Below are 12,102 nucleotides of genomic sequence, written 5' to 3'. Positions count from 1 at the left end.
TACACACACACAAACAGACACACACACACACACATATACACACGCACGCACAAATACACAATCACACACACACTCACACACACACAATGCACCACCAATTCCAACTATATCTAATTAAAACACAAACGTACACAAGTACACTCTGCAGTAACTTAAGTGCAAAATATGAGGGGCTCATGTGTGCCTCATCATCCTTGAATTTTGGTGTAAATTTGGCAAAAAAGATGAAGCTTTGGAAATGTATCTGAAAGCTTTGTGTACACCACTTCAATAAAATAATACAGAGTAAAGATTTCCAGTAATAGGTACCAATATAGGCTTTACCATATGTTTCCATAAGATTCCATAATATTTTTATTATAGTTTTGGATGACAGAAAACTGAATTAGGGGACATAGGGCCCTGGGAACACTGGACACTGGGAATGTAGCTACACTCCTGGAAGATAGGCCAGGGTAAGCATTTCTTTTTGAAATCCAACTGACAGTATGTCTGCTGTTCAGTTTGAAATGATGCAGCGCTGCAATTGGTTTCATCTGAAGCTATGTGCTGCGACAGTTGAAAAACAAAAAGAGAGCGCCAAGTTCTCAGCTCCCGATAGCTGTGACATCAGTATTTGTGACTTGCACAATGGCCTGAACAATCACTTTCAGTGTAGGGTCAGACCTTTAAAGCAACAGGTCAAGTTCCCAAAGACGAGGTGTGCTAATAACGGCACCCTACTCTAGAATAGGTCTAGTTTGAAAAATGTCAAGTTAAATTCACATGTATGTAGGCTAATAGCCTATGGCATAAACTGTTCCTGATTCTATATTTACTATCTATCTATGTCACATATTAAGGAACATCTGATCATTTGTTGAGACAGAAAAGGCAGAATGTCTCATTGCATTTAGGCTAGATGACATCACAAGATTGTTAAGACTGAACATGGACTTGCCAATAATTTCCTTAACATGTGATTGCAGCTTAGACTAGCCTACTGTTGATAAACAGCATTAGTTACACTAATTAAAAATAAACATATGAATAAGACACAAGAACACACTGGATGACCTTCATGAAAGCTAAATGATCTGTCCTGCAATGCTACGGGAACTGGAAAAAAAACATCCCAGATCTGCTCCTGGATTCAGATCTGAGTCTTTCTCAGCCCATGCTACACCCCTCCACCCAGTTTTATGACAGTGGGCCCGGTAGTTTTCACGCAAGGCTGCTGACAAGCAAACAAACAAATCAACAAACGGCATTAAAACATCAGCTCCTTGATGGAGGTAATTACGTGGTTTTAAACATGCCCACTGTTTCTGAAAATAGCGCTGTGCATGTCCTGTGCACCATAATTAATGCATATGGTTCATCGCTTCATTGCTTGCTGGGAAACCCAGAAGAGCGCATTTCAGGTCAACTTGTACAGAACGAGGGACAAATGGGGCTTCCCACAGATTTGGGGGGTTCCCTTTCTTGACAGCTAGACTTTTCCATTGTGATTTCACAGCACAGAGAAGATAAACATTGCCATTATTTTGCATCTTATAGTAAAAACTGAATCTTTGGTGACACAGCTGGTCTTGTTCATTAGGCAGTGACGGTCAGATTGTCCGTTTTCTTAGTTTATCAACTTCTGTACAGTGTGTGTTGACTTAATGTCTAACTTTAGATATATTTTATTTTGTGATAGACTTTTTTTTTACAGTAACAACACTCACAAGCAATAGTAATCTCTTACACAAATATTCAGGTCCCTGAATGAGAAACAGTAGATTGTTGTACAGTTAATAAATATGAATAAACACTGAATAAGTATTAGATTCAATTATAGTAAAGGACCAATCATACAGAAGCAAACAAACGACTACTAATGGGACCTAATTGCACAATTTGTTTGGTATCTGTGCTTGGGTGGTTTTTGATTTCTCGCACACAGAAATACAATCCTTTAGCAACACTGCAAATAATCCTTAGTGTCAACATTGAAAGCATTTTTAATTGTTACTAATGTTTAAAATGTTCCTCAAAGCTTTCCAATGTCAATGAAAATCCATCATAATAATATCATAATAATATCACAGTCTTATTGTCTATTCATGTTGAAATATTGTAAAATAAACCAACTTAGAGATGCAGTCCGGAGTTCCGCTTCGGTTTTGTCACAGGTTGTCCATAATTAAGATCAACAGTCTGTCAAATGACACCACTCTCCTCTGTGCTGCTGAAGCACTACCCTGATTGGCTGGGATTGTTTACAGCCCAGTCCAAGCCATTTAGAGAACCAGGACTGTGCTTTTTGGAGGAATGTGAGGAACAACTCACTGAGTCTGACAAAAGTCTCTGGGATTGGAATCGCGGACTGCACCTTTAATGCACCATATTTTTAGATCATTATCAATGAATCCCAATATCATCCATTTACTTCCATTCATCAGTTGAATTATGACAGTGCATTGGATGGACGAGCAGTTCAGTGAGCAGTTCATGGGAGATACGTTGGTTTCCTTGTTCACCACCAGTTTGCTTGTCTGTTATCTTGTGTGTCCCTGGTGGTCAATGGTAAACCGGCTGGACATACTCTGGAGGGAAGAAGCCCACTCGTCCGTGACACCGGCCCTTCCACCGCTGCAAGTCGGAACAGTCCAGGAGGTCGATGACGTCACCGCGCTGGAAGCGCAGCTGGGAGGTGTGCTGGGGGTGGAAGTCGAACAGGGCCTGGGCGTGGCGAGGCCGCTGAAAGAAGACACAAATAGCAACATGTCACATGCGACGCTACACGTGGAAGCGAACCCAGGCGGCTGTTTGTGGCACAGTGTCTTACAGAGTGTTCAACAAAAACACATCCTGTGTGTTTCAATTTGATGAGAATCTCTCTTTAAAATTTTACAGCCAAGTGTGTAGTCAATGATTTTAATTAACATTAATTGCTGAAATGACTCATGTTCAGACTACTAGATGGGACAGCAGTTGCAACAGGCCTGAGCATGACAGTGAAACCAGCTCTCACCTCTTCTTACATTATCTGTGCCGCTGTGTTTTTTTCTTTCAATGTGGTTTGTCACTCCGCATGCAAGTTAGGTGTTGGCGGGTTGTGCTAAATTAGAATAGAATAAAAAAAAAACTGGCCTGTTTTTTTTTTTTTTTTTTTTTTTTTTTTTTTAAAAGATGACAGCATTTTGATATTTCTGCTAAAAGTATACAGTGCAGATTGGTGAAGTTAAGATGTTTTTGGTGTAGGCTCTATATATTTATTTTTTCTATGGTAAGAGAAAGCATAATTGGTAAAAGATACTAACCCTTACTGAGTGTTCATTGTCCCTCAGGAACACAGTTCTCTCCTTGGCGATGCTGTTGGTCCGGTAGAAGTCCACCAATTGGTTTAGGGAGGGAAAAACTTCATCCCAAACAAAATAATGGGATCCCCTGTCTTGAAGGATCTTAAAGTGTTGTACATGGTCCCCATAACTAATAAAAAGAGCAATTGAGAGAGAGAGAGAGAGAGATGGAGAGAAAGAGAAAGGGAAGGGGGGCAGAAAATGAATAAACTATTAAAATGTGTCAACAGCAAAACATGACGAAAATGTAAAACCCTTTGTGTTTACAACAAGTGTTGTGTTGCGCAACACCATACCCACTGCTCAAAGCATTAAGATTGATTGCACTGTTATCATGGGTGATCTAGCTCTTATGAGACTGGCTGTCGAAAAGTAATGGAAATAGGGAGGTTTGGCCCTGTGTATCAACAACCCACTGCACGGTAATCTCTGTAATGTCCTATTCAATCCATCACTTGCGCTAAGCCCAGGGTGCTGATTATTTATTTATTTTTGTTTCATGAGGAAAATAAATTGGCGGTGCTACGAGACAGCACACCAAAACAGTGCATCAAGACCAACTGTGATTTGTGATGTATTTCCCTCTCACCTATCTGACTTAACACTGAAGATTCACCACTATTTTCTTCTTTACTGTTAAAGCAAGTGGGCGTCCTGGTTCACTTGGTATGGTAGGACAGCAAATTGTGTGATTCCACTGTTACGTTTCTCTTTAGAGGCAAAGACACCTTTGCCAAATACCCAAGAACTACAACTGGTTACAACTAACTAGGAACCTTGAGGACAGACAAATTAATCGATTTACTTATTATCGAGAGGCAAAAATACAAACAACAAATACTCAAGAACCACCACTGGTTACAATTTGCTTGGAACCTTGAAGATAGTCTATCAACAGAATGTTTGAGGACACTCTGCCGGTTAGGTTCTGTTCTGTCATAGACAAAAAGGTCTAGACAGCGAGTCGCTTCTGGTCACTGCAGGAGACAGTGACCTACTGTATTGACTGAGTGATTCAGTTCTGGCCGCTGGCGAATCAATACAGCGAGTGGAAAAGGTAGCGAGGAGATGGACGGCTTCTCTGCACTGATCCGTGTCCCTTGTATTAGCATTTCAAGACAAAGAGAGATCGTTGAAGCCGTTTGAAAAGCCCAACCTGGCCCTCCACAGAGGAACCACTGATGCTGAAGCAGGCATGGGAAGGATCCACATGATAGTTCTGCAAATGTGAGTAAACTGAAAAAAAAAGGTCCATTCCTAGAGGAGCCCTGGGCAGGGGTCTGAACTGAGCTCCTTTGTCCATTGTGTGTGCGTCCGGCGAAAGTGAGCTGGCACTCTCAACAGCAAAGCATAACGGACTTTCCCCCACTCTCTTCTCTCTCCCACACACCCAGCCTTTGTCTTACCTGAACTGAAAACACACACACACACACAAGAAATTTGATCGCAGAGAGGGTCCCCTCGGAACACTTTTGTGTCAACCGTTTTGTGTTTGGCACGGCTTTTAAAAACCCACTTTGTGGCCTTGCCCATTATCCAATGTACTTGTACATTGCACTGAAAGGCACCTGCAGAGGGGAAACAGTCCTCCCGGAGAGTATACTTTCACACAGAGGAGTGAGAAAACAGACCGGTGATTTATTGTCAGGCAGCTTGGTGAGAAGAGTTACACCTCGGTGGGCTTGGAGGGGCCGTGCGTGAGGAGCGAGGGGCCACCCATCTGTTTAGATTCTTATAAATGCCTTTAATAATGTATGTCCCAGGCTTTGTGTTGTTTCCCCCTTGTCCAGTGTGATTAAATCCATGCTTATAGTCTACACTTCCACCATGTCCTGAGGACAGAGGAGACACTAATGATGTATGAAAGCTCCATGCTGGAAACATACTTATCCTCACAAGGTTCTGTTTCTGTGATCAAATGCAATATGCCAGCACGATTTGCTTAAGCATTTAACTGGGCCCTGCTCTCAATGTGCTTCCTCCCTGAATTAAAGACAAAAAAAAAAAAATATGCCATGTGAAGCTTTTATCCGCTGTGTCAGCCTTGGTTTTCTTTTGGCAAAACGACTCTTTGCATGTGTAATCATGCTCATGGATGGTGCAGAATTGGCGCAGAGCGAGCTGACACGAAGCTGAAAGCTGGAGAAGAGCCCAGAGACCTCTTAAAAAGAGACCAAAGTTCCACCCTTGGGTGCTTTGGAAACTTGTACAAGAAACATTCAATACTCAACATTGGCTAAAAACCTGTTTTTTTTAATTAACTCACATAGAAACATATGGGGATGAAACTTGGCAGTGCTTCACAGAGGCAGTTGATATGTGTGTCGTTCTGAATTGGAATGCTGATCCTCAAGGCAAAAGCCAGAGGTGGCAATACTCGGTCTCTATTAAGAAGTGTAAAAACATGGTGGTAGATTGCAGTCTGCAGACTGCAGTCGTGCATGATTCAGATCTATGGCCTTGATATGTCTGCCTGAGCCTGAGGTCTGTTTCTAGAATGCATAAAAAGAGGAAATACGGAAAGAAAGAAAAACGAGTGAGAGAACTAGAAAGGGGAGGGGTGTATGGCTAGCCTGGGTTCAGTGGCAATCTGTGACATTAGGATGAAGTTATTGGTTTGCCTACAAACACCGGTAGCACTGTTGGCAACCAGCGAGTGTTATTAACACTGACCTATATACAATGTCCTCAGCATCAAAGCAGTTCAGTTCCAGCTTGCACACACGCACACACACACACACGCACACAGACACGCACACAGACACACACACACACACACATACACAAACCCTGGGCTGTGGGCTGGCTGGCTTGTCTCTGAAGTTATTTTGCAGGTTCACGACACCCAGCTAATGAGCAAGAAAATGTGTGAAATCGCTGTGACGGTCACCACCATCCACCTTAAACTGTGCCCTCAGTCAGCTCTAAGAAGTGGAACTCCAGAGAGCTAGCGCGGTAACACTAACAGGTTTTCCCTCCCCACCCAACACTGTCCGTGCCATACGTGTGCATTCTCTCCTGTCTGGACTTGATGGGGAATGACAGCCAAATTGCACTGACCTGTCTGTCCTCGTCATCATTTTAGTGGAGACACTAATCTCTAAAGGACAAAGTACTCAATGACCATAAAGATACACGCGGCCATCTATCTCCAAGGCCTCACTGGAAAACAAAACAAAGGGTGTGTTGGAAAACACTGAACTCAACGGCAGTGTTAAAAAGACTATTTAAAAAATAAATAAATAAATGCAATAAATGTCGAAACATAAATTAGACAGATGCGTGGCTGTGCTGATTGGCCTTACTGCCATCTGGTGGAGGGAGCGCCCTCGCATCAGGCTATGGCTTTAGGGGGCCTAGATTTATAATTACTATAACATCCACCATCCCAGATGCTCTGCGTCCCAGTTTTTCACTCAAAGCAGATGGCACACTTAACACGGCACAGCTGACTCATCAAGCCCGAGACTAATTATTCCAGCGCCGTGGTGTTTAGACGTGAGCCACCACGCTACACTGAGGCCCCAGACATGCACAGTGGCTTTCCCGTTATTATTGTGACACCGTGAACCAAAAGACTCACCAAAGAGTCTGATAGAGCCACGAGACCGAAGTCTGTGTGAAAAGGGAAAAGGTTTTTAATGTGGATGCTTGTTCCCCACCACACCCCCGTCAACGTACTGTCATGGCACATTGGGATTGGGAAAATAGAACGTTTTATTAAAATAGCTTTTCACATCTCTTAAAACATCTGGCAGCACCAGGCAGGCACACACACACACACACACACACACACACACACACACACACACACACACACACACACACACACACACAAAGCAAGCTTCTCGTCTCATGATTCTGCTCTGAATGCATCCATATTTAACAGGCTCTTCACATCCTGCTCAGCATCACCATCAGCGATGTTAAGGCCAGTCTTCAGCCCTTTGAACAGGATCACTTTTGTCAGATGAGATAAAAATAAGTAAACTCATCTTCTGTGGCTCGTCCATGTCTTAACAAGAAAGCGTCGAATTCTAATTAGAGCCCAAAGCAATCGAGAAGCACGGATGTGGGAGAGGGGGTGTGTAGGGGGGGCAGCGAGATCATGAATTCATAGGAAAAGCTGACAAACTAGTGCTGAAGTGTGTCAACAGCAGGCAACAGAAGCCGTTATATTTATAACACAGCTGTGAAGAGCAGACTTCATCAAACAGGAGAAGCTGAGGTCGCAATAGAACGCTGCCTTCCTTAAGACCGCTTCCTCTTTCCAGTCTTCCACACTTCCTCCAGTTGTCCCAGATCTTGTACAGACAGCAAGGGCTAAACATGTTGTGCCAGCATCTAAAAAATCCCCATCCATTTACACTATGACTCACCAACATGCCAATACACCTTAAGTAATATGCTTTTGGTTGAGAGGCTGATGTATGCTTACAGGTGTCCCTCCACAGGATAAGTCTAGCTGGTTATATATGTAATATCCATTATGTCCTGCGTAATTAAAATCACTCAGGATAATCCCCCATCTCCCCTGATGAAAGCCCATTTGGTTGATAACTCCCACAACACGCTTTACATAATTTGTTGTTTGGACAGGAGGAAATAAATGCCCCCAAGTAGCCATGTTTTTTTTGGCCAAGCTGCAAAACCTGTCACTGATTGGTATGCTGTCAGAACCAAACCCGGCCGTCTCTGATGGAATGCAGAGCAGAGGCAGCCAGCCACTGCGTCACCATCTTTCTCTCCCTCTCTCTCTCCCTCTCTCCACCTCTCTCTCACTCTTCATCTCTCTCTCTCTCTCTCTCTCTCTCTCTCTCCAGGAGAACATGCCGACAGGCTGGCAGCTCCAGCTTCCTGCGGCGCGCCACACAGACTTGTAATCTCACAATAACAGGAGAGGCTGTCTCCACACCTGGGTCCCCTGGCTGCCCTAGGACGGCTGCACTGATTGGGGGGGATTTTGAGAGCCGGATCGCCTGCCTCGCAGGCCCTTCCGCGGGGATCCGAAACCATCTACCCGAAACTAGCACTCGGCCCCAACCCAGCCAACCATAAAGCCCTTAAGTAATTTCCACCAACAGATAAGATAGTCAAGAGTGATGAATCGTGATGCCCTATATAAGCATGTGCTTCCTCCTACAACATTTTAGATATACTTAGCCAGTCACAGACACAGAAACACCAAAGAGGAGCAAGAGAGAGAGAGAGAGAGAGAGAGAGAGAGAGAGAGAGAGAGAGAGAGAGAAACCGCTGGAGCGAGTATGAACATGACGTACCTGACAGACATGGAGAATTCCCCAGGTGCGCTCTCGCTCTCCCGCACCAGGAAGGCTCCACACTCGCGGTGCCTCAACCGGCCCTCTGCTACATTCCGTGAGATGCGGCCAGCAAACCACCTGAGGATACAGAGAGTCAGCCTACCCATGCTGCCTGAAAAGCATCCAGAGTCCGCACTTGGCTGTAGTATCATACACTACATATGCATACAGCTACAGACTACCTTACAGGGGCACTAAGTAAGCAACTTTGTTGGTTGCAATGCAATTTCCTATTGCCAACCAACTAACACTAACCAACTACCAACTAACATGTACCTGTTAGCAACTATGGTTTTGGGAAATGCACCCCAGACTGTTGTACATTGCTGTGTAGCTTACCCAGCCACATAACTGAGATGGCCTGCCATGTTACCAGTTGCCATAGTTTGATAATAACTTATTGGGAAACAACATTCTAATTATATCCATAATTATCATCCGAATCATGTTGAATAAGTATAAGCAGTGTTATAGTGTATAAATTAAGAACTGGACGGCCCCTAGTGGTTATAAAATGGAAAATCTGCCAAAAGATGTCACATATTAAACTACTTTTGAACCTATTCAAGAGTTTATATCACCATAAAGTAGAATGTAGGAAGTTATATCTCCCTTTACTGTCAATTCAGTGCATATAAATGTTGCTTTATTGATAAGGTTTTTTTTTGCATGTATCAGCATTACACTGCTGCTCACTAAATAATTAATGTGAGTTTTTGAGATATGTCTTGCGAAGACAAAAAGTCACACCTAGGGCTGTGTTAAAAACAGGGAAATGAGGAAATCTCACAGCAAGAAGCCATGCACAGGATGCAGCTCACAGATGTTGTTTGATGTAGAATTACATCACACTTAGCAGCTCAGTATGTATCGCAGTAAAAGATCATGGCCTCTCGCAACGCGTCGGCAAGTAAGACTGATTCCAGATAAATATAGGCAGCCCACGGGGGGACTGCCCACGTTGTGCATAAGCGCAGATACTTACGTGTGTGGTCTTACATTGATATAGTTCTTGGGCACGTAGCCCTTTCTGCTCATCAACTCTGCTGTGTACCAGTTAGGATCATCCTCCATGTTAGTTATCTGGTGAAACCAGGAAACAATCATTACAGAGTTCTAACACAGTATGGCCTATAGAAGTTCATCACAACACTACAATAATAATACAGAATAAGTGTATTTGTTTGTGCGTGTTTGTGTGTGCTTGCTTGCTTCCGTGTACACACATGTTGTAGTCTATAATGAATCTACTACACTACACCTTTAAAATATCTATGAGCTACATTTTTATTTAATTTACCAGGAGCACTCAGTGAACATGTTTCGGGTCACAGGACTAATTTCCACAAACACACACACCACCGCAATCTTCCTACCTAATTAGCCATGCCAGTGGGATGTGTGATGAATTTGAGAGGTGAGAGAGCTGCTGATGAATGCCGGGGCTGCAGGCCTCGTTCTTACCTTGAGGATGTCGCCCTTCTGGAAGCTGAGTTCGTCGCTCTCTGTGGCCCGGAACGTGTAAAGCGCCACCGCTTCCATCCTGGGACCCACTCCGGTGTGGATGCTGGAGTCCAGGGAGAGGGGCGCCGGGGTGCGGACACGGGAGTGGGACTCGGAGCAGCCTGACCTGGTCCTTGTCCTGTCCGATTCAAAAGCAGCAGGAGGGACAGAGGGGAGAGAGATCCGAGAGATCCACAGCCTCAGAGCGGTGCCAGGCTATGAGCAGCTGCAACAGCGCACACAGTGAAGAGAGAGAGAGAGGCAGAGAGAGAGGCAGAGAGAGAGAGAGAGGGGGGAGAAGAGAGGAGAGGGCACCCGCGCTGGCTTCGCTGATGAACTGGCGTCCGATCCGTCACACACCACACACATACATACACACACACTGAGAGAAAGAAAGACTAAGCCGACGGAGGCACATCTGACTGTGAGTGAGTATGTGAGAAAATCAGAGAGAGAGAAAGAGTGTGTGTGAGAGAGAGAGAGAGAGAGAGAGAGAGAGACTGACAGAGTGTGTGGGAGAGAGGGAGGGGGAGGCAGTTCCTGTCTGTGTTATGTGTGTTCTCTCTTACACAGATACAAGTGGTGAACTGAGAAACAGGAAAAACAGAACAAAGAGGGAGGAGAATAGAATGCACGACCCCACACAAAAACTTCCCTTACGTGAGTATGAGCACTAGGCTGGGCATCACACAATAAGACCATAAATCACTTCATCATATTAAGAATGTATTGTGTTGTATTAAGCATGTTGTATAATCATGTTTAAATATTTTTTATTTCATATTATGTACGTGCATTACATATTACTCATGGTTTCAGATTTTTCATGCATTTACTTTTTATGCATTTTGTTTTGTTCTGTTTTGTTTCTAAGAAACCCAACCTGAAACATATTAAAAGGACTGTTTGGAGTTACGTCATTGATGTATGGCCAGAGACAAAAATATTTTGTTTTCAAAACGAAAATAGCTCCTTTAAGAGAAAAAGATTGATCCAATTACTGAATGTGTTTAAAACTACCCGTGTGAGAAAGAAAGAAGTGCACTGTTTTGTCCAGTAACTGTCATTTTCAGCTCATTTATTTGCATTTGTGAGGACACAATATTTGTGTTATTGTATTTTCATCTCGTGATGTCTGTATAATTGTATCTTTTCAGTATGTCATTCTTATTCATAACTATGTGTGTAGTTTAATGGATCCCAGCATTGGATGTCATCAATAAATGATCCTCACCTCATCTGCAGGAATCTGATTTGATCTGTCTGACTCCATTTTCATCTGCCCACCTGGAACAGCATGCACAGGACAGCAGAGCCCTTATCATAGATAGATAGATAGATAGATAGATAGATACTTTATTGATCCCCAGGGGAAATTCAAGGTCACAGTAGCATACAGACAACACACACACACACACACACATTCACTAACAGCAGAAAGTAATTAAAAGTATATAATATAAAAACACAACTAAGCAATAAGGACAGTAGAACATAAATATATACTAAATACTAAATATACTAAAATACAAATTATACTAAATAACACAATTCTAAAAAAAAAAAAAACAGTATCCACATAGTGGGTGATTAATCAAACAAGATGCGCTTGCAATGACTGAGGCAGCTAATGCTACATTCGTTAATTAAATATGTATAACATTTGACATTTCCCGTGCCAGTATATATGGAAATCTTCAGAAAGAACTTGATTATTCTTTGAGTCCCTGGAGATTGTGAAGTTAATGCTCGCAAACCACTAACAAGGCCTGTTGAACCTTTCATCAATTCTCTTTGGTGTGTGCCTTGCAGGCACAGGAACGCAATATGATGAATGTGTGGAGCTACACTGAGCTCATCCTGAGGCTTTGCATCAGCTTGATTTAGTGCTCATATTAGATGGAATTGCTTGTTCAGTCCATGTTTGAACTGTAGAAATACTGCAGATATCT

At 43.2% G+C, this 12,102-nt stretch overlaps 1 protein-coding gene across 1 annotated transcript; it reads right to left on the bottom strand.

Moving 5' to 3' along the window:
• Positions 1-1,638: 1,638 nt before the first annotated feature.
• Positions 1,639-10,626, bottom strand: grapa (GRB2 related adaptor protein a). The gene is made up of 5 exons (XM_042086489.1): positions 10,112-10,626; positions 9,633-9,730; positions 8,606-8,725; positions 3,288-3,456; positions 1,639-2,724 (listed from the first exon to the last, which is right to left on the bottom strand). Exons 1-5 carry the CDS (start codon positions 10,187-10,189, stop codon positions 2,545-2,547), a joined length of 645 nt encoding a protein of 214 aa, XP_041942423.1. The 5' UTR covers positions 10,190-10,626; the 3' UTR covers positions 1,639-2,544.
• Positions 10,627-12,102: the final 1,476 nt, after the last annotated feature.

The sequence above is a fragment of the Alosa sapidissima genome, chromosome 3 (assembly GCF_018492685.1).
Source record: "Alosa sapidissima isolate fAloSap1 chromosome 3, fAloSap1.pri, whole genome shotgun sequence".
NCBI lineage: Eukaryota > Metazoa > Chordata > Actinopteri > Clupeiformes > Clupeidae > Alosa > Alosa sapidissima.
This window is presented reverse-complemented; position numbering and strand designations above follow the sequence as displayed.